A 22,599-nucleotide genomic window follows, 5' to 3' on the forward strand; every position below is an offset into this window, starting at 1 on the left:
TGGAATCAATGGCCCCTCCCCATGCCCCTCCACCATTGCTCTCTTGCAAGGGTGTGGCGCCAGCTTCAGGATCGCATCTGAACAACAACAACAGCAATCAGATAACGGAGGGAGAACGAGAGAAACAATGAGATGCCACTCCTTGTCTTTGGCATCCAACCATGTTGGTCAAAATGCTACATGATCAGGAAAAGGAATCCTCTGGTTCCCCGTGAATTATTGAAGGCGGCAAGATGCAGAGCACAGGTGTCCGGCCCGGTGCCGCCGAACCTGTAGAAGAATCCTGTGGCCGCGGGGCACGGAAAACTAGTTGGCGCATCAACCAACACTTGGCTGCCGCTGGCCGGGGCCGCTCGCCCGCCCATTCCAGGTACCCCGGAATCCAAATCCAGAATGCTCGTGGCCGTCCACGGAATACATGTGCAAAGCTCCTCGGGATATACTCTTAGCTGCTCACATGAGCCTGACAGGTGGCATCCACATGAGCTAGTTTTCTCCGGTTCAGGTCGCGGGTCTTGACATCTTCACAAGAAACCAAGAAAACTCGTAAGGGTCGGAGCGTTTGATGAACTATATGGATCCGAATGTCTTGGTTGATTCATTCAGCCCTCCCAAACGGAAGGGATGCATCTTTTTTTTTTTTCTGGACGAACGACATGTGCCTTGAGCGGAATGGAGTCGCTGTACTGAGGCATCTTTTCCTCCCGCGGGGAGCATCATGTGGCCGTTTCTTCCCCGCCTCGTCTTGTCCTCTCGTCCCTTGGTTTTCTTCTCACCTAGGTAGGCTATATGCAAGCAGGAATCCAATCTAGATCGCCTCGCCTCGAAAAACCTCTGCGTCGTGTTGCCCTCCCTTGGCGACCTCTTGTTTCCGGCCGACTCGTGCGGACGACGCAGAATATCGCAAAGCAGCCAACCTTTTCCCGAAAGTGCGTGCAGGGCGAGACAAGCTGGCTGCACCGCTCGAGGTTTCCAGATGAGTGAGTGATTGATTGATCGACCCAGAGATTCGAAAGCAGCCACGAGGACGATGGATAGATACAAAGAGAATCGCACAGAAAGCAGCGCAAGCCAATTTCTTTTTGGAAATTCTCTACTGTGCATTTCCAGCTCTGAACTCGACAACGATAGCAGATCGAGGAGGAGATTGAGAACACATCTCCACTCACAGCCACGAATCCACTGAGCATCGTCACGACGAAACCAAGAGCCGGAGTAAACAATTGTAATCGAAAGAAACATAGTACAGCTAGTTTCCTTTTGTTATTTATTCCATCCAAGAAGAAAACAGTGGACCGACGCATGGGAAATAAAAAAGATGGCGCCAAAACGAACTCCGGCGAAACTAAACGGCGACGAGACGCCCGACGACCTCACTACGACCATGGACACGATACAACATCACCGGCCGGTTGGACCGGCGATAGATATAGATAGAGCTCGCCCTCACACGGTGAGCCCGCGCATGAACTCCCACTCCTCGTCATCATCCTCGGCGGCGCCGGCGGCCGACCCCTCCGAGTCGCTGCTCATACCGCTCGACTCCGCGCCGCTCATGGCCGCCGCCTCCTCGGCGTCGAACGACAGGTACGGCATCGACCCGAAGGCCCTGGCGAGGGCCGCGGCGGTGGCGCCGTCGTCGGTGGTCCTCTGCTTGAGCACCTCGAACATCACCTCCGGCTCGTGCTGCATGGCGCGGAGCACGTCGGCGCAGGACGGGCCCGGCGCGGCGCGCGTCACGGCGAAGCAGTGCGGCCCGTCGCTCTGGGACACGCGCACCACGCTCGGCCCGCCGAACAGGTTGTGCAGGCCGCCCAGCGCCTCCTGGTAGGCGCCGCCCAGGAACATGCCCAGGTAGTAGCCGCGGGTGCCGTGGGCGGGGAGCTCGTGCAGGGGCAGGCTGCTCCTGCCGCCGATGAACTGGTCCACCTTGCCGTCGCTGTCGCAGGTCAGGTCCGAGAGCACGCCGTCCACGGCGGGCCGCTCCTGGAGGCGCTGGATGGGGATGATGGGGAAGAGCTGCTCGATGGCCCACATGTCCGGCAGCGAGGTGAACACCGACAGGTTGATGTGGTACCTGCGCGGCCCCTCCGCCGCGCCCATGCCGCGGGCGACGATCTCGCAGAGCCCGTCCACGGCGGCGAGGTGCTCCAGCCCGAGGACCCCCTCCTTGAACTGCTCGGCGCAGCGCCGCTTCAGCTGGTCCGCGTACAGGCCGCAGGTGTCGAAGTCGCCGCGCACGGCGGAGGCCATGAGGTTGCGGTAGTCGCTGCGGCAGTCGTCGGTGAGCTCGTCGAGCAGGTAGGCGGTGGCAGGGTCCATCATGTTGGCAGCCGGCGCCGTCGCGGAGAAGGCCTCGAAGATGAGGACCGAGTGGTGCGACACCAGCGCGCGGCCGCTCTCGCTGCAGATGACGGGGTGCTGCACGCCCTTGCGGTCGCAGACGCGGCCGACGGCGGCGACCACGGCCGCCGCGTACTCCTCCAGGCTGTAGGCCACCGACATGTCCGTCTGCGCCGAGTGCGTCCCGTCGTAGTCGATGCCGAGGCCGCCGCCGACGTCAATGACGCGCATGGCCGCGCCGAGGCGGGCGAGCTCGCAGTAGATCTGCGCGGCCTCGCCGACGCCGTCGGCGAGCAGGGCGGTGGTGGGGATCTGGGAGCCAATGTGGAAGTGCAGGAGCTGGAGGCAGTCGAGCATGGCGAGGGCCTTGAGCTTGGCCACCACGGAGAGAATCTGCGCGGCGTTGAGGCCGAACTTGCCCTTCTCGCCGGAGGTGGCGCCGAAGTGGCCGGCGTGCTTGGTGCGCAGCTTGGCGCGCATGCCGACCACCGGGCGGATGTTGAGGCGGCGGCTGGCCTCGACGACAATGTCGAGCTCCTCCTCCTGCTCGAGCACGATGACGGTGTTGAGGCCCATGGTGCGGGCGATGAGCGCGAGCGAGACGTACTCGAGGTCCTTGTAGCCGTTGCAGACGAGCAGGGCGTCGGGGCTGCCGCGGGCGACGAGGCAGCTCATGGTGAGCAGCAGCTCGGGCTTGGAGCCGGCCTCGAGGCCGAACCCGAAGGGCGCGCCGAACTCGACGATGTCCTCCACCACGTACCGGTCCTGGTTGCACTTGACGGGGTAGACGCCCTGGTACCGCCCGGCGTAGCCCGTCGAGCGCACGGCGTAGGCGAAGGCGGCGTTGAGGGTCTCGACGCGGTGGCGCAGCACGTCGGGGAAGCGCACGAGCAGCGGCAGGGCCAGGCCGAGCCCGCCGCCGGCGCGCGCGCCGGCGGCCCGGGCGACCACCTTGGCGAGGTCGATCTCCTGGCCGGGCAGCGTGGCGGCGCCGTGCGGGCGCACCGCGACGTCGCCGTCGTCGTTGACGAAGAAGTAGGGCGCGCCCCAGCCGTCCACGTTGTAGAGCGCCGACGAGAGGTCGGCCGACCACGCGGCCATCTCGGGCTTCTCGGCGGCCGCGGCAGCGACGACGGCGGCGGCGGGGCCCAGCAGCGGCGCGGCGAAGCGCGGCGACGCGTCGCAGGACGCGGCGAAGGCGTGGGCCACGGGGGCGGCGGCGTCGACAGCGAGCGCAGGCATCTCGTCACGGAATTAACAACCGGAGAAAGCTAATCCACTGGGGAAAAAAGTCAGAAATTTTTCTGTTTCTTTGTGCTGTAATCAGGAAATTCTCTGCTATTCGTTTCTGGTGATGGAAAAATCGAAGAAGAAAAGAATTGTATGAGGCGAAAAGTGCTGTAGATCGATCGACGAACAGCGAAGAAGAAAATTACGGCAAAAAAGTCAGTAATTATAACAATCGAAATCAATCTAGGATGATGAGATTCCGACGATCACTGATGCCAAAAGAGGAAGTTCTGGAAGGGGAGATAGAAGAAATCTAGGACGGGATTTTGGATCCTGTTGTAAGGAAGGGGGCTTAGAAAGCCGCCGAGGCCGGAGCCCCGGCTACCCCCGCAAAAGTTGCAGGCGGGCGGGGAGCGCGCGGCGGGGAGGGTCGCGTCGCCGGTTGTGGAGGCTGGGCACCCCACGCCGGCGTTCAGTCGTGGCGGGGAAAACCTTCTGGGACGGCGGCGGCGCTAGGGTTTGCTCTTGATCGCTCGCTCGCTAGGAGGAGGGGGATGGATCGATTGGTGGCGAGGTGGAGATTGATGCGCAGATGAACGAGCGAGCGAGCGTTGCTGGCGGTGGATGGGTTTGCGGCTGTGCGTGGCGCCGGCTTTATAGGAGGCCGGCGCGGCCCGTGGGGCCCATCCCATCCGGGCCGGGAGAGCCTCCCCCGGTCATCCATCCTCCCTCTCTCTGTTGTTGGTGGCGTACGCGAAGCAACGCGTGAGATGAAAAAACTCGCCGCTTCCGTTGAGTCTTGGCTGGCTTGCTGGCCAGCAGTGAAGGAGCGGGGTAGGTGCGGTTTGACCCCGCCCTCCCGCGGGCCCCACGCGTCAGTGGGTGGACGGAAGGCTCGTGCCGCGCCTCGTGGCTGCTCCGGCCTGACCCTGACGGCGCTGGGAGGGGACTAGAGTAGCGGTCGTTGGGTCGTGGACAGGGCCCGTTAATTGCGACCCATGCGCTTGGATCCACCCGCCGGCTTGACCTGACCTACGAGTGGTGGTGGTGGTTGAATGCTTCCTCGCTCGACCCCCCCTCACGTTCTTTGATCCCTCCTCGTTTTGCGCCGTCCGTCGGGGGATCCGACAGCCGGGGGCGCCCCAGATCGGACCTGTGCCCGGCTTTGTATGCGGTTCACTCGCGAGCGGCCCCGGGATCGATCCGCCGGGTCACGTGAGGCCGGTAGCACCACGGCTGGCTCACGGTCACAGATCGCGCGCGCGCGCCAGAATCAGGGGGCGTGCGGGGTCAAGGCCGCGCCGCGGTCAGTCGTCAGTGCGTGTGAACCGCACAGGCGGATCCGTGTGGGTTTTCCAAGCGCTGCCACTCGTTTGACCTAGCGCGGCGCGCTCGCCCTCCGTTCGTTTGGCTTTTTCCACTTCGGCCCCCTTCGCGGCGGGGGATTTCAACGGGGCATGGCGTTATCTTGGTCAGGGGATAAGGGGCTTTGAACTGCGGGGGGAGAAAGAGAAATGGCATTGTTCGCATGGGAATTTTCCACTTGGTTGGTGGGCTGCGATTTTTCGCTGGATTTTTGCGCGCCGGGATAGGGTTCATAGCGATGTATGCTCACAAGTGGAAGACATACATGCAGTGTACAAAAGTAGCTTGCAGACAAAACAAGCGACCAAAAAATGGCAGAGAATGATGCACCTTCAAACACCATGCCCATAATTCACCGCCGCGGTGCGAGGCGAATGTTGTGGGAGGAGGCATTGCCCAAGGAATAACATTCTATCGTCCGCCGCCGATTGGGCAAACATGGTCGAATCGACCGCACTCTCTTCCGCGCTCGTCATTCCTTTCCCCAGCCCGCATCGTCGGCCTCCTCCGAACTTGCTCCGCGTTCGCCCCGCCGACGTCCACCTCTGTCGTGGCCACCAATGTACACTCCAGCATCCGCCCACGCCTTGAAGGATGGGTCCGCGAAGTACGGCGGGGTACCCTACCAATCGCGGAGCTACGTGTTGTGGAAGGAAAATAAAATGTTGGCCTCCCTTTGTACCGGCGCGCACAACTTTGGTTGTGTAGCTCCGCCACTAGTCCCTACCATTGCGAACATGGCGGAGACGATGGCCAACGAGAAGGCTGAGAAGAAAATAGTGGAGGAGGACAAGGACGTTGTAGACAGAGTTCGCCGCGGCCAAGCCCTTCGTTACGCCCGCGAGAGGGTCCACACTCACACTCGGCGTCGTTCCACCTTTGCAACGGTCGGGCATCCCAGGTAACTTCACACGGTGTTATAGGCAAACTACTCTCTCTCTCTCTCTCTCTCTCTCCCTGTGTGTGTGTGTCTCTCTCTCTGCTAAGATCAATTTCAGCTATCAAGGTCCAATCGTGGCGAAAAATCGAGATATGGTGCTCGATGTTCCTCCCAACCACCCTCACACCAAATCGCTTACATCCAGCCAAAGCATAACGTTCGTTCGTCAAATCCTCTCCTCCAGAGAGCTATGCTATAAAGGGATAATAAGGCCTAATGGGCCTATTCATGACATGGAAGCCACTTCAGGCTTCTTCCGACCCGCGTTGCTTTCCGACTTCTGGACCAGCTCGTTGTCGTAGTTTGAATCCTTGCCTCCCATATTGTCAACAATGTAAGATGGAGAAGAGGTGCTGACACGCCCCCCCCCCCCTACCCGCGATCTTGAGAAACGTCTTGACCCCAACGGGGGGTATGTTTTTTTTTGCTTCAAGGGATCGGGATCCTCCCATGTAGCTGCTTCAATTCCACATGCACTTCATTCGACGAGCACTTGCTAGATGGTGTGTGAAAGCTGAATAAAACTGTTGCTTATTGATGATTTGGTGCGGCATACAAGAGTATATAAGAGGGTACAAACCGACTTGGGGTTGGGGTACAAAACTGACTTGGACTAGAAGTCGTATACCATAATGACTACTCTAACATCCCCCCGCAGTATCAACGGCAGGCTCGACGACGTTGAGACTGAAACAGATATCTTGAAACGGCTTAGTAGGCAGTGCCTTGGTGAAAATGTCAGCAAACTGAGCCATAGAGGGAACATGAAGCACCCGAACCTGACCAAGAGCAACCTTTTCACGAACAAAATGAATATCAATCTCAATATGCTTTGTGCGTCGGTGTTGAACTGGATTGCTGGTCATGTAGACTGCTGATATGTTGTCACAGTAGACAATAGTGGCCTGCTCAATAGGCCTATGTAGCTCGGAGAGTAACTGCCGAATCCAGATTGTATCTGCAACGGCATGTGCCACAGCGCGATACTCAGCCTCGGCCGATGAACGTGAGACTGTAACCTGTCTTTTCGAAGACCAAGAAATCAAATTGTTACCAAGAGAAACACAAAAACCGGAAGTGGACCTTCGAGTGTCAGGACAACCAGCCCAGTCTGCATCAGAGTATGCGGTAAGCGAGTTTGGAGAAGAATTATTGAGGTGGAGACCATGATTGAGAGTTCCTTTTAAATACCGAAGAATGCGTTTAACATGATTATAGTGAGGAACCCGGGGATCATGCATATAGAGACATGCTTGTTGAACAGCAAAAGAGATTTCAGGACGAGTAATGGTGAGATATTGGAGAGCACCTGTTAGGCTACGATAGAGAGTAGGATCGGAAAAGGGTTCACCGGTAGCCGAAAGTTTAAAACTAGTATCGACAGGAGTGCGAGATGATTGACAGTCAAGCATACCAGCATGATTAAAAAGATCAAGAATATACTGGCGTTGGGAAAGAAAAAGGCTGGAGGAATCTCGAACAACAGCAATGCCTAAGAAATGATGAAGGAGTCCTAGGTCAGTCATAGAAAATTCAGATCTAAGAAGAGAAACAATATGATCTAAGAACTTTTGAGAGGAGGCGGTAAGAATGATATCATCTACATAGAGAAGTAAATAGGCAGTGTCAGAAGTTTGATGATACACAAAAAGAGAGGTGTCGGAGAGAGATGGAGTGAAGCCTATTGTTTGAATAAAGGAGGAGAAGCGTTGAAACCAAGCTCGTGGGGCCTGTTTAAGACCGTAGAGAGATTTCTGAAGAAGACATACATGAGTTGGAAAGGATGGATTTTCAAAACCCAGAGGTTGCTGGCAGTAGACAGTTTCTTGAAGGGAACCATGGAGGAAAGCATTTTTCACATCAAGTTGGTGAACGGGCCATGAAGAGGAGACAGCAACACTAAGAACGGTGCGAATGGTGCTAGGTTTAACAACAGGAGAGAAGGTTTCTTCGTAATCAATTCCTTGTTGCTGAGAAAAGCCACGACAAACCCACCTGGCTTTATATCATGAGAGGCTCCCATCGGAGTGGAACTTTTGGCGAAAAATCCATTTGCCAGAAACAATATTTGTATTGGGAGGACGAGGAACAAGTTGCCAGGTGTTGTTTTGAAGTAAAGCATTATATTCTTCTTGCATGGCAGCGGCCCAATTGGGATCAAGTAGAGCAGTTTTGTAATTCTTTGGAAGAGAAGTGAGAGATACGGAGGTATGAAGGTTTAGGCGGTCTTGGGGTTGATGAAATCCTGATTTGGCCCTAGTACGCATGCGATGATCATTAATCGGGGCTGCTGTAGGAATAGCACGAGGGGGTAAGGTGGGTACTGGTGAGTCCGGCGCAGCGGAAGAGTCGGACGAAGGAGTAGGGCTGGGTGGTGGAGTGGGAGCAGGGCTGGGTGGTGGAGTGGGAGGAGGGGCCGGGGGTGTTGGGGAGGGAGCAGGGGTCGGGGGTGTTGGGGACGTCTCGGGTGGGGTGAGTGTATGGTTGGGATTGGCTATGGTGGGTGTTAATGGTGGTGGTGATAAGTTGTGTTCGGCAGGTAGGGGAGTATATAGTTGGAAAGGACGGGGAGAGGGGGTGTTTGCGGAGCTAGGGGTGTTGGATGGTGTAGTAGTGCGTTGTGAGAAAGGAAAAATGTGCTCAGCAAACGTGACATGACGAGAGACATGAACGTGTCCGGTGTGAAGGTCGAGACAGCGATAGCCTTTGTGCTCGTCAGAGAAGCCGAGAAAAGCACATGGGATAGAGCGTGGTGACAATTTATTTGCAGAAGTGGCGTAGGCATTGGGAAAACAGAGACAGCCGAAAACACGAACCGCGGAGTAGTCGGGGTGGGAAAGAAAGAGGGAATAATAGGGAGTAGTGTTGGGTTTAGTTTTAGAAGGTCGAATATTTAGAAGGAAGGTGGCCATGTGTAGGGCTTCAGCCCAAAACTTGGGAGGCATAGATGATTGAATGAGGAGAGTGCGAACTATATCATTGAGGGTGCGAAGAGAGCGTTCTGCTTTACCATTTTGAGGGGAGGTGTAGGGACATGAGAACCTAAGCAGGATGCCATGTTGTAAGAAGAAAGTACGATTTTTAATGTTACCAAACTCGCGACCATTGTCACATTGGATAAAGCGAATTGGGAGGAAGAAGTGAACAGACACATAGCGTTGAAAATTAAGGAAAAGAGAATGGACCTCGGATTTGTTGCGTAGAGGAAAAGTCCAGACAAAGTGGGTGAAATCATCTAGGATAACAAGGTAGTATTTAAAACCCGAAACACTTGCAATGGGAGAGGTCCATAAATCACAATGTATTAATTCAAAGGGATAAGTGCTACAAGAACTAGAGGAACTAAAGGGAAGACGCACATGTTTGCCTAATTGACAAAAATCGCAAAACACAGAATTATGAGAGTCCCTATTACATGGTATGGTAAATTCACTAAGCATAGAAGCTAAGACGGCGGGGTTGGGATGGCCGAAGCGACGATGCCAAAGATCGACGGAGGCCAGCATGGATGTTGGAGGGGTGGCGGCAGGAACTCCATTAAGAGAATAAAGATCACCGGAGCTATTGAAGCGAGCGATCTCGGCCTTGGTCAGGTAATCCTTCACAGATAGACCAAAAGGGTCAAATTCAGCCGAAACTAGATTGTCGCAAGTAAATTGGCGAACAGAGATAAGATTTTTAATGAGGGCGGGTGCAACTAGAACATCGCGAAGTAAAAGAGGTTTGGTGGAAGAGGGAAGTTGAGCCTGACCAACACAATATATAGGAATAGATGATCCATCTCCAAGGATAATGGAAGGGAAAGGAGATTTAGTGCAAGAAGATAACCAATTACTAGATGCAGACATATGACTAGAGGCCCCTGAATCAAAGATCCAATCCGTACCTGAGTTTCCTTGTGCAGCAAAGTTATTCATGGCCTGGAGAAGGCAGCTTGATCCCAGCTCGGCGTCGCAGGTGAGGGTGGCGTCGGAAGCAGTGCCGGCGGATACGATGGTGAAGACAGTAGGGCCGGCTGGGGAGTGTAGTAGGCATTGGCCGGCTGTGGTGGGGGTGGCGTCGGGAGCAGGGCCGGCTGAGGTGTGTAGTAGGCGCCGCCATCGGTGCTGTAATGACCATAAGAAGCATACGTCGGGGCGGCGTGATAGGCATTGGCCGGCTGTCGGGGGTTGAGAACCCCGGGAGCACCAGTAGGCGGCCGAAGGCCGGGTTGCCAGGCACCTGAGTATGCCGGCGGAGCACCGAGGGTGGACGGAGCGGACCAGGGCATGGGCCATGCTTGAACAAGCCCCGTCCAAGGATCATGAGGAGGCCGCCATGCAACCGCAGATGGAGCACTGGTGGGTGGTGCCGGACTCGATGCTGGTGATGTCGTAGGCGGAACCGAACGAGTCGGCGGCGGCCTGTAGATAGGGTTTTTGCCGCGGTAGTTCGGACTAGGACGCCAGCCTGGGAGCGGTTCAACAGTGACGATGCGGACGGCCCGGCGGCAGGAGCCGGCCTGGAAGGCGGTGCTGGTGTAGACGACAGAGGAGGACGAGCCGCGGCATGAAAGACCTTGGGGCGAGAGTCCTTGCGAGCTTGTGTTTCCGCCGCGAGTTGTAGCAAGGAACGTACTTCAGCGAAGGTAGGAGGGGGTCGTATCATCGGTATGAACGAGGCTTGCTTGTCAAAGTCTTCGCTGAGGCCGCCGACTACGATATTGATTAGCTGTGAGTCGCTAACTGTATCGCCGAGTTCGCGGAGCTCATCGCCAATGGTCTTAACGCGCTGGCAGAACAGGTTCACCGGGGCGTCTCCTTGCACCATATTGCGAAGCTCGGTGTGGAGAGCGTTTTTCCGAGCGTCGGTGTTGCTTTGGAAGAGCTGACGGAGGGAGTGCCAGATGTTGGCAGCGGTGGCGCCGTCGTGATCGAGCATGTTGAAGATCTCGGTGGTGATGCGGGTGTAGAACCATTGGACGATCGCGAGATCGTCTTTCAACCATTGCGGATCGTCGGGGCGGGGAAGACAGTTGGCGGCGACATGCGAGCGCAGGTTGCAGCGGCCGAGGTGGAGATCGAAGAGATGTCTCCAATGGTAGTAGTTGTGGGCGGCGAGATCAAGAACTATGGGGATGTAGGGGCTGACGTCGGAGATTGTGTCAGCAAGAGATATTGGTGCGGCGAGGATGGGTGCAGGGTAGTTTTGTGGAGCTATGGTGAGGGCCGAGAGAGAAGCGGCTGCGGCGTTGGCAGCCTTGGCGATGAGTGCGGCCCGGCGCTCGAAGTAGCCGGGCGGCGGCGGCGGCGGTGGCGTTGGCGGAGCCATACCCTAAACCCTGGGACCGGTATCTGATACCATGAAAGCTGAATAAAACTGTTGCTTATTGATGATTTGGTGCGGCATACAAGAGTATATAAGAGGGTACAAACCGACTTGAGGTTGGGGTATAAAACTGACTTGGACTAGAAGTCGTATACCATAATGACTACTCTAACAGTGTGGTTCCCTTCTTGACACATACGTTTATGAAGTATATTGGCAAGCACTTCTAAAACACTGTCACAAAATATGCAAGGTAGAATCTTACCTTATGCTGCAGAGCAACATACTGCTTGACTTGTGAAACGTGAAACATCGAATGAATTTGACTTGAGGCAGGTAAGGCCAAATGATAAGCCACTGTTCCAATCTTGTTAGTAATGCGATATGGACCATAATACCGAAATGCCAACTTGTGGTGAGCTCTGAACCACTGAGGATAGCACATAGTTATAGTTTCAAAAACACATGTCTCCTTCATGAAACTCTTTTTCAGTTCTCTTCTTCTCTACTTGAACTTTCATATGATTCTGGGTACGCAAGAGATGTTGTCTCATAGATTCAGTAACTAGAGATCTCTCATCCAACCATTGTTGAACATCAGTAGTAGCAACAGTGTCTGTGGCAGAAATACCAAAGTAACATGGGTTGTGACCATACAATACTTCAAATGGAGACTCTTCGAGAGAAGAATGCCAATTAGTATTGTACCACAATTCACACATAGATAGCCACTTAACCCACCGTTCAGATGAGCACTAATAAAGCGACACAAGTAACATTCAATCTATTGGTACACTCGCTCAATTTGACCATCAGTAGCAGGGTGATATGTACAACTCATTTCCAACTGACAGCCAGTCCTTATAATGAAAGTTTACCCAAATGAACTTGCGCATGTTGTGCAATTTGTTATATTATCTAGAAACACATATGCCACTTTATGAGTTGTGAATGGGTGCTTCAGTGGAATAAAATGCCCATATTTCGTGAACTTTCGTGGGGTCGCGGCGCTGCTCCGGCGTCAGCAGCGACCGCCGGCGCTGCACCTCCTCCGCGTGAGCACGAGCCGTCCGCGGCGCCGCCGGCACTGGGATCCTATCTGGATCCAGATGCCAGTCGTGCGGCAGCGTCACGTCCGGATACGGCAGAGGCTGGCGGTGCTGCCAGTGCCACTCTGCCTGGTGCACTGGCACGCTCACGCGCTGCCTCTGCCGGCGAGGCGCCGGCGCCGGCAAAGGTGGGAGGAACTCTGAGGGGAAATGGGTGGCGGGGGATTTGCCCTTGGCCTTGCTGCCGCTGGCGCCGGAGAAGAGGACCATCTCGCTGTGGTTGTGGTGGCTAGGGTTTGCCGGCGACGAGGGAGCAAAGGATGGCAGATGTGGACGGCGAGTTTGGATGAGGACGGACCCGCCGCACGGTCGGCTTAAAAAAGGACGAGCGCCGTCGCTGACGCCTGGGCCTGTCGTCATAAATTAAGCTGACCTCGTGGGCAGCGGGTAGTTGTACGGCCGCCATGTGGGGACGCGGCGGATAGCGAGAAGGCGCGCGAAGCGTCCGTTCGGCATCCACACCGACGCATTTGGGGCGCAAATTTGGGCCGCAAATGCGTCGGCGCGGACGCGACGCGGACGTGATTTGGGTTTGGGTCGGCGCGTCGGGCCGCCACTTTTGTCCGCGCCGACCCAAACGGACGCAGGCAGACGAAATGGGTCGGCCCTTTGGAGTTGCTCTTAGGCCAACTCCACAGCGCGACCCCAAACGGACGTCCGGTTTGGCCGGATTTTGTCCCTTTGGGGCGCCGATGGGTTCGCCCGTGTCCGGTCTTGTCCGTTGGGTCGTGCGTGCGCCCACCGCGCGGCCGCATCCCAAATCACGTCCGCATTGGACATGATTTAAAAAACAGAAAAACATAAATAAAATGACTAAAAAAAGTAAATAAGCGCAGTTTAATAAACATAAAACTTAGTTAGGGTCGCCGCGGCTACAAAACGGCCCAGTTTCACGTCCAACTTGACATAATTAAACATAAAAAGAAAATAAAAACGGCCGCCGCCAGCGCGCTCCTGCCCGTGCCCGTCGATGCCGTCGCCGTCGCCGTCTTCAGTGGCCGCCAGCGTCGTCGTCGTCGCTAACGAGGTCCACGTTGGCCGGCGGCGTCCAGAGGTGGGGCGGCGGTGCGTGGTAGACGGGGGCGGGCTGGACGGCGGGAGGTGCCTGCACGACCTCCTCCCGTGGCGACGCCTCCCGCTCCGGTGACCACGGCGGCATGAGGCACCAGTTCACGCCCCCCACGGCGTTGGCCATATCCGGCGCGGTGCACGACCAGCTCCATTGCTGGCCCACCAGGCCGGGCGGGAACGCGGCCACCGGCTCCGCCTCCATCGCCTCCTCCGTCCTCTCCTCGTCCTTGACGGCCACCATCTCCATCTCGGGGAAGGCGACGTTGCCGGCGGCAGAGAGTGCCATCGCCTCCTCCAGGCCGTGCCATTGGTGCTCGCCGTGCGTGTTCATGGAGTCCTCCATGACACGCTGCATGAGTCGGGCCTCCTCCTCCGCTGTCATGCGAGGAGGTGGAGGTGGTGACGGAGACGGGGAAGGCGACGGCGTGGGCGTGAGGCCGCGCACCCGCGTACGCCCGCACACCTCTCGACGTGGCCGCCGCGGCCCGACACCGTGCCGGCAAAGTAGGACGCGCGACGCGTGTTGTGCTCGTCCTGGAGCCATGTGTCCCAAAGCACGGAGTCGGGGCCGTACCTGTCGTCGTAGTACAGGTCGTCGGGGAGGAGGCGGCGGCTGATACGTCTCCAACGTATCTATAATTTTTGATTGTTCCATGCTATTATATTATTTGTTTTGGATGTTTATGGGCATTATTACACACTTTTATATTATTTTTGGGACTAACCTATTGACCCAGAGCCCAGTGACAGTTCCTATTTTTTCCCTTGTTTCAGTGTTTCGAAGGAAAGGAATATCAAACGGAGTCGAAATGGAATGAAACCTTCTGGAGAAGTTATTTTTGGAAAGAAAGCAATCCGGGAGACTTGGAGTCCACGTCAAGAAAGCAACGAGGAAGGCACGAGGCAGGGGGCGCGCCCACTCCCCTGGGCGCGCCCTCCACCCTCGTGGCTCCCCTGGCGTACTTCTTCCTCCAATATATAACAATATACCCTAAAAACTTCGGGGAACAGAAGAGATCGGGAGTTCCGCCGCCGCAAGCCTCTGTAGCCACCAAAAACCAATCGGGACCCCATTCCGGCACCCTGCCGGAGGGGGGATCCCTCACCGGTGGCCATCTTCATCATCCCGACGATCTCCATGACGAGGAGGGAGTAGTTCACCCTCGGGGCTGAGGGTATGTACCAGTAGCTATGTGTTTGATCTCTCTCTCTCTCTCTCTCGTGTTCTTGATTTGGCACGATCTTGATGTATTGCGAGCTTTGCTATTATAGTTGGATCTTATGATGTTTCTCCCCCCTCTACTCTCTTGTAATGGATTGAGTTTCCCCTTTGAAGTTATCTTGTCGGATTGAGTCTTTTAATGATTTGAGAACACTTGATGTATGTCTTGCGTGGGATACCCGTGGTGACAATGGGGTATTCTATTGATCCACTTGATGTATGTTTTGGTGATCAACTTGCGGGTTCCGCCCATGAACCTATGCATAGGGGTTGGCACACGTTTTCGTCTTGATTCTCTGGTAGAAACTTTGGGGCACTCTTTGAGGTTCTATGTGTTGGTTGAATAGATGAATCTGAGATTGTGTGATGCATATCGTATAATCATTCCTACGGATACTTGAGGTGACATTGGAGTATCTAGGTGACATTAGGGTTTTGGTTGATGTGTGTCTTAAGGTGTTATTTTACTACGAACTCTAGGGCTGTTTGTGACACTTATAGGAATAGCCCAATGGATTGATCGGAAAGAATAACTTTGAGGTGGTTTCGTACCCTACCATAATCTCTTCGTTTGTTCTCCGCTATTAGTGACTTTGGAGTGACTCTTTGTTGCATGTTGAGGGATAGTTATATGATCCAGTTATGTTATTATTGTTGAGAGAATTTGCACTAGTGAAAGTATGAACCCAAGGCCTTGTTTCCTAGCATTGCAATACCGTTTACGCTCACTTTTATCATTAGTTACCTTGCTGTTTTTATATTTTCAGAATACAAAACCTATATCTACCATCCATATTGCACTTGTATCGCCATCTCTTCGCCGAACTAGTGCACCTATACAATTTACCATTGTATTGGGTGTGTTGGGGACACAAGAGACTCCTTGTTATTTGGTTGCAGGGTTGCTTGAGAGAGACCATCTTCATCCTACGCCTCCCACGAATTGATAAACCTTAGGTCATCCACTTGAGGGAAATTTGCTACTGTCCTACAAACCTCCGCACTTGGAGGCCCAACAACGTCTACAAGAAGAAGGTTGTGTAGTAGACATCAGCGGCGGCGCTCGATCTCATCGCGGCGCGCACGGCCGCTCGCCGGCACCGGCGGGATCGGCACACGGTCGGCGCTGAGGTGCCATCCGCTGGGGAGGTGGACGTCGCTCCACGGGACCGCATCCTCTTATCCCAGTACCGCCGGCACACGTCCGCCGCGAGGTACTGCCAGTCGCGCTCGCCGATGGGCCTAGGGTTGATGGTGAAGGGGGCCGGCGCGGGGGCTCGACGGGAGGAGCGCGGCGGTGACGCGGGCTCCTCCTTCTTCACGGAGCTGCGGCGGCGCCCCGAGGAGGAGCCGGCCTCACGGTCGTGCTTCCCCTTGTGGTTCCAGAAGCCCATGGCTTCGAGGTGGCCGGCCGGCGAGCTCGAGGACAAGGGAGGGCTAGGGTTTGGCGCTGTCGGGTTTCAAGGAGGCCGCGGAGTGGCGTGGGGCAGTGTGGACGACGACCGGTCCACGGTTCCCACTTAAAGAAGGACGGCGACCTTTGGATGTGCGGATGACAGGGGGCCGCCCGCTCGTGCGCATTGATGTGGGCGGGTGGGAGGTAGGTGGCCGCCTGCCACGCGGCCCCGACGCGGACGAGGCGCGCGTCCGTTTTGTGTCCACCGCGACGCAAACCCGGCGCAAGTTTGCGCTCGAAATGGATCGGTCTTTACACAAAACGGACAAGATGGGTCTGGGCCGTCGCGCGCTGGGCTGCCTCGTTTCTCCCTTTTACCTCAAACGGACGGGGCCGGACAGGATGGGGTCGCGCGGTGGAGTTGGCCTTATATCCGAAAAAGAAACAAGAAGTATGTTCGTGGTCATGACAGGAAATAAGAACAAAATAAGTGTGCGTGCTGTTCAAACACCCACCATCCGTTCGAGCAGGGATTGAGGTCGATAGTACAGCAAAGAGGTCCCGTGCGAGCAAAAAAAAAAAAAGACCCGCCGGTGAGCCCCTTTTTTTTCAGAAAAAAAAAGAGGTCCCGTGCGAGCAAACGGCGAGATTCGAGCGGCGCGAGGCGAAGACACAGACAGACCCGCCGGCCGGGCCCCTGCGCCGTCTGCTTTTCCGCATGCTCGCAACGGCTTGCGCGCTGTGCGCCACGAATCCGACGAAAGTGACATGACCCCTGCAACCTGCTGCATGCGTCGTCCATGACGGGAGGAAAGGAATCCAACCAGATCCGCCCGCGGCAGGACCGCGTCGAGACGCCGCGTGGCTGCGGCCGGGACCCATCCTCCTCCTCTCTCTCTCTCTCCCACGATCGCCTATTCCCGCTCGACGCATCCACCACCCAAACGAAAGCCGCATCTATCTCCACACTGCTCCAGTTCGCCGTTGCGTGGACGCCAAGGCGAGGACGACGATCGTGGCTCTCGCCCGACGGGCTCCGGCCGCCAGCCGCAGCCGGGATTGGGATTGTTCTCGCGTTGATAGAGCGGCGACGAGTCCGGGAAATATCAAGATCTTTTTTGGCTCCGGTCCGGATTGGTGGTGCACGCACCGCGACTCTGTCCTGCCGGTCGCCATGCTCGAGTGTACAGTCTAGAAGAGGCTCTAGCTGGGGTAGCTAGCAGCGGCCGTCTCCACTTCGTTCTCCAACAGCGACTCCATCGGCGACTTGTGATCAGTTTGTGACCTGCGAATGTGTACGAGTCGGACAAGTTACCGAGCTGTTTTGCCCTGCCCAGACGTTTCTCTCATGCATGTGTTGTGATGGTGAGATGTAACTCGAGCTATTCTTTCACCAGCGCAATATTAAATTTTGCTAATGAGCAGAAGATGGTTTTGAAAAACGAAGCATGTATCATACCAATTTTGCAAACTCCTCGGTGACCGCTTTCGCAAATTAGGGCTTTCGGGTCATCTACAGTGGCAAACAACAGATGGCCTCTCCCATTTGTCCCTGGTCTGAGCCCATTTGTCCGCAAAAGACGGGAAGCCCAACGGCGTCCCCCATTTGTACATTTTTTTTAAAATACATCGTTCAAATTAGGAATGAAAATTGTTTAAACATATATTATTCGTAGGACATTGTTCAACCAAAGGACGTCACAAATCTATTGGTTTTCATGATGTATCCACAAATGGTCTACGAGACCATCGAGAAGTTGCTGATGCACTTCTCGGTCTCAAAGTTATCGATGCATCTCGAGAAAATGCGCAACCAGATTTGCCTCTCTTGTTATGAGAGGTGGATGTTCTCCCGGCGACTGGATTTATCAAAATCAACATTACCCAAATAATCGCCATCACCCTCAACAACCATGTTGCGCATAATCACACATGCAATTTATCACCTCCCGCAATATCTAGGGATCCATGCAGTAGACAAAAGCCCACCGAGGTTCTAGCACCGTGCCCTCCTGAAATATCGAATTGGCTACAAAATAGGCGTGGTAGAGATCAACATGGACCTTTGCCTACTACGATAAATAGTTATCCTACCCAAGGTAGAACCCTTGAGGTTGAGAACATGCACATCTTGCTTCTCCATTGCTTCGACGATACTCAACATCATCATCAACTCATAATTGTCAGTATCGCCATCCAATAATGACGAGTCAAAGAACTCGTTTTAATTAAAATCATCACATGTGTCCATCGTGTGTCCTCCCCAAATGTGAGAAGAAGTGGTCAAACTGTGTGCAAACATTTTTGTCGGACATGTGGTCTCTGAGGTGGAAGTCAGCGGTAGGACTTAACGGGGTAGCGTGTAGGGCATCAAGCGTGTTTAGGGGCGATGCTTGGGGTGGGGTTTAGACTACGGACATCGCCTGTGTCTTGGTCGAGTGTTCGAGGTGGGCACAAGACAGGGTCAGGGTGTAGCTAGTGGGAGGAATAGAGAAAGAGAGGACAAAGAAAGTAGACCTAGGGATGGAGATTTAATGTGGTGATGTTTAAGGTGGGGCCTACGTGTGTTTGGGCTGACATGACGGATAATCCGGACAACCCCATTTCTTCCCCACATATGCATCAAGTTTAGAGAAATCTGGACACAGTGGCTCCATTTGGAGGAGCTCATTTTTTTGAGGAACCTCGTAAGAGGGCAGGGAACTCCCACATTGCATTAAGAAGAAGAGAGTTGGTCCGGTTAATAAGGGAAACCGGACCCAAAAACCATATATGGCATCGGTTAATTAAGGGAAACTGGTGAAGACCACACACACCGGACAAACCGGAGGAGCCCATTGGACAACCTATTTTGTGTTTGGCAAGGGCAAATCCAACGCCGTGCATCAAAACACCCCTAAAGTGCGGACAACATGGTCCAGACACTCTTGCTAGCCAAGGTCATGCACAAAATGTCTGCAGACCGATCTGGATGTCCAAATTCCCGCAAACGGGAAGCAAACCTTGAAGAGGTTTGCGAACATTCGCACACGTCCCACGTTGGCGTCTGGTTGCACGGTCCCACCTAAAGCCTTGTTCCGGTACAAGGCATTCTGATGCGACGACAGCCGCCTACCACATTCATGTCGGTCAGACCGACGTGACCGAATGGCTGACCGGCACCGCATCAAAGCGGATGTGACGACCGAGAAGCCACTGTGGCCACATTGAAGCGGCTTTGGTTTGTTTGCCCCGACTACTTAAAGCAGGCATAGCTCGCTAACAAACCCTATCTCCTTCCTTAGCACACCGCCGTCTATCCTCCTCACCTCACCTCTCATCTGCACGCCATAGTGATGGGCAACTCCGACAGCTGTTCTTGGCGCTGGCGGGTGGATCTGCGTGGAGGTGCGGATCATTGTGCCACCACTGTCGCGGCATGCACCACTCCGACGAGTAGAGCCGGACGAAAAGCTCGAAGCTCGCGAGCATAATGAGCGCTCGATAGTTCGGCTCGTTTTGTCTCGTGCTCGTTAGTTAATGAACCAAACCGAACAGTGATTTTTGCTCGTTAAGATTAACGAGCATAATGAGCAAGCAAACAAGTTTCATGAGCTAACTCGTTTAGCTCGCTAATTTCCAAAAGTTTGATAGGAGACCCCTAGTTCAAATCATCCCACTAACAAAAGAGTTGCTAGTTAGCCCTACCTTGGGGCCTAGCACCCCAACCCACTTCGACACTTCTCCTCTAGACCTAGGAGCCAGCTTCCAGGAGACCCTAGAGTCATCCAGGAGCCAACCGCCAGGAACCAAACGTCATTGTTTAATTTATGTCGTTGTGAATTTTTGATGGGATCATAGGATTCTTCTGTGTTGTTTATTGCCTTAACATCCTTGTTTAATTTATTCTTTTGTGAATTTTTATGGGATCATGGGATTCTTCTATGTTGTCTATTACCTTAACGAGCACTCGTGAACACTCGCGAGCATAACGAGCCCATGACGAACCGAGATGAACTGAGGTTTTAGCTCGTTAATATTAACGAGCTAAATGATAACGAGCTTAACGATAACGAGCTTAATGATAACGAGCCGAACGAGCCGATGAGCTCGTTAATCCAATCCTACCGACGAGCAAGGAGAAGGTGTTGCTCTCCGACGACGACGAGGAGCAGCCGCCCCTCCTTGCCGAGGTACTACTATCGAAACGGACATATACGAAAAACTAGGGAGGCCCATGGTGCCTTTAAATTTTTCCCTTTTGATGTACTAGCATTGTTTGCCCATCCATGTGTAGGTGTGCAACCAATATGTTTGGCGTCAGCCCTCGTGTGGAACCCTGCTTAATCAGAGATATTAGAGCATCTACAGCCGGGCCTCTCATACCCGTCTCAACCGCCCGGGCAGGCCGTCCGGTCATGACCGGAAAAAAATTGACCCAACCGGACCTCTCGAAACGCGGACAAACTCCAGGGCTGACCGGCACCCCTCATATCCAGCCCAAATATACGGTGGATATGGGGCGGCCCGGGCACGCCCGGGCGCGTCCGCTTGACAGGCCCGGCCCGGGCACGCCCGGGCGCGTCCGCCTGACAGGCCCGGCCCACAGACCCCACAAAGAACCCCAATCCGGGCGGCGAGCTCCAACCCTAGCTCTCTCTCTCTCTCTCTCTCTCTCTCTCTCTCTCTCTCTCTCTCTCTCTGATTCCGACCCCATCCACGACGATGAGCAGCTCCGGCTCGGAGCTCGATGTTGGGGAACATAGTAATAATTCAAAATTTTCCTACGTGTCACCAAGATCAATCTAGGAGATGCTAGCAACGAGAGAGAGGGGGTGCATCTTCATACCCTTGAAGATCGCTAAGCGGAAGCGTTACAAGAACGCGTTTGATGGAGTCGTACTCGCGGCGATTCAAATCGCGGAAGATCCGATCAAGCGCCGAACGGACGGCGCCTCCGCGTTCAACACACGTACAGCCCGGGGACGTCTCCTCCTTCTTGATCTAGTAAGGGGAAAGGAGAAGTTGAGGGAGAATTCCGGCAGCACGACGGCGTGGTGGTGGTGGAGCTCGTGGTTCTCCAACAGGGCTTCGCCAAGCACTACGGAGGAGGATGAGGTGTTGGAGAGGGGGAGGGCTGCGCCAAGGGAAGGGGTGCGGCTGCCCTCCCACCCCCTCTATATATAGGGGCAAGGGAGAGGGGCCGACCCCCCTAGATGCATCTAGATAGGGGGGGGCGGCCAAGGGGGAAGGCTTGCCCCCCAAGCTAGGTGGGGCGCCGCCTCTAGGGTTTCCCCCAACCCTAGGCGCATGGGCCCTAGGGGGGAGTGTCGGTGTCAAAACCGGCGGATCTCGGGTAGGGGTCCCGAACTATGCGTCTAAGGCGGATGGTAACAGGAGGCGGGGGACACAATGTTTACCCAGGTTCGGGCCCTCTCGATGGAGGTAATACCCTACTTCCTGCTTGATTGATCTTGATGATATGAGTATTACAAGAGTTGATCTACCACGAGATCGTAGAGGCTAAACCCTAGAAGCTAGCCTATGGTTATGATTGTTGTTGTCCTACGGACTAAACCCTCCGGTTTATATAGACACCGGAGGAGGCTAGGGTTACACAGAGTCGGTTACAAGGGAGGAGATCTACATATCCGTATTGCCAAGCTTGCCTTCCACGCAAAGGAGAGTCCCATCCGGACACGGGACGAAGTCTTCAATCTTGTATCTTCATAGTCCAACAGTCCGGCCAAAGTATATAGTCCGGCAGTCCGAGGACCCCCTAATCCAGGACTCCCTCAGTAGCCCCTGAACCAGGCTTCAATGACGATGAGTCCGGCGCGCAGATTGTCTTCGGCATTGCAAGGCGGGTTCCTCCTCCGAATTCTCCATAGAAGATTTTGAACACTAGGATCGTGTCCGGCTCTGCAAAATAAATTCCACATACCACCGTAGAGAGTATGATATTCCACAAATCTAATCTGCCGACAACTTTTAATAGCGTGACGTTCTGTCGTGGTCTAGTCATGACGAACCATTTTCCCCAGCCTGCCACTGCACGTGTTGCGAGGCGGTTTTATTGGCACGTCTTGTCGAAGCAGAGATCGTGTTCCTCTTATCACGGGATTCTCATCAATACGGGTGTGGGTAACCCAATCGTGCCTGTTGGTATGACTCCTCGGTTTAGGCAAGTTCCAAACGGCCACACGGAGGACGCTCGATATTCACCCCCTTTATAAAGGGGCCAAGGCCTGTCCTTTTCTTCTCGCGCTCGATCCTTCCCTTCCCCCACCTTGAATTCCAACACCCGAGGCTCCGGCTAAGTGCTTCAGACCTTCAATCATGTCCGGATCCAACCTTCAAGGCCGGTGGATGGCCTCCTCTGTCACAGAGGAGGACATCAAGAAGCTAAGAGAAGCCAGGTATCTGACCGCTGAAATCTCGCACAGGCTGCCTGCTCCAGGGCAGGTCATCCCTACTCCCGAATCCAACGAGAGTGTCGTATTTGTTTCCCACCTCCTCCGGGGGCTAGGCTTTATTCTTGATCCCTTTGTTAGAGGGCTTATGTTCTTCTACGGGCTCGATTTCCATGATCTGGCTCCGGATTCCATCCTTCACATCTCGTCGTTCATCATTGTGT

General features: G+C 54.8%; 1 protein-coding gene across 1 annotated transcript; it reads right to left on the reverse strand.

The window, feature by feature from the left end:
- Window positions 1–1,223: 1,223 nt before the first annotated feature.
- Window positions 1,224–4,311, reverse strand: LOC109774157 (arginine decarboxylase 1). The gene has a single exon (XM_020332870.4). The coding sequence runs from the start codon at window positions 3,583–3,585 to the stop codon at window positions 1,447–1,449; it is 2,139 nt and encodes a 712-aa protein (XP_020188459.1). The 5' UTR covers window positions 3,586–4,311; the 3' UTR covers window positions 1,224–1,446.
- Between the last annotated feature and the right edge of the window lie 18,288 nt (window positions 4,312–22,599).

This window comes from Aegilops tauschii, chromosome 7, assembly GCF_002575655.3.
Source record: "Aegilops tauschii subsp. strangulata cultivar AL8/78 chromosome 7, Aet v6.0, whole genome shotgun sequence".
NCBI classification, from domain to species: Eukaryota; Viridiplantae; Streptophyta; class Magnoliopsida; order Poales; family Poaceae; genus Aegilops; species Aegilops tauschii.

What these genes read in the sequence shown, in the direction of transcription:
- LOC109774157 (XM_020332870.4), bottom strand. Translation starts at nt 3,585, where the DNA reads ATGCCTGCGCTCGCTGTCGACGCCGCCGCCCCCGTGGCCCACGCCTTC.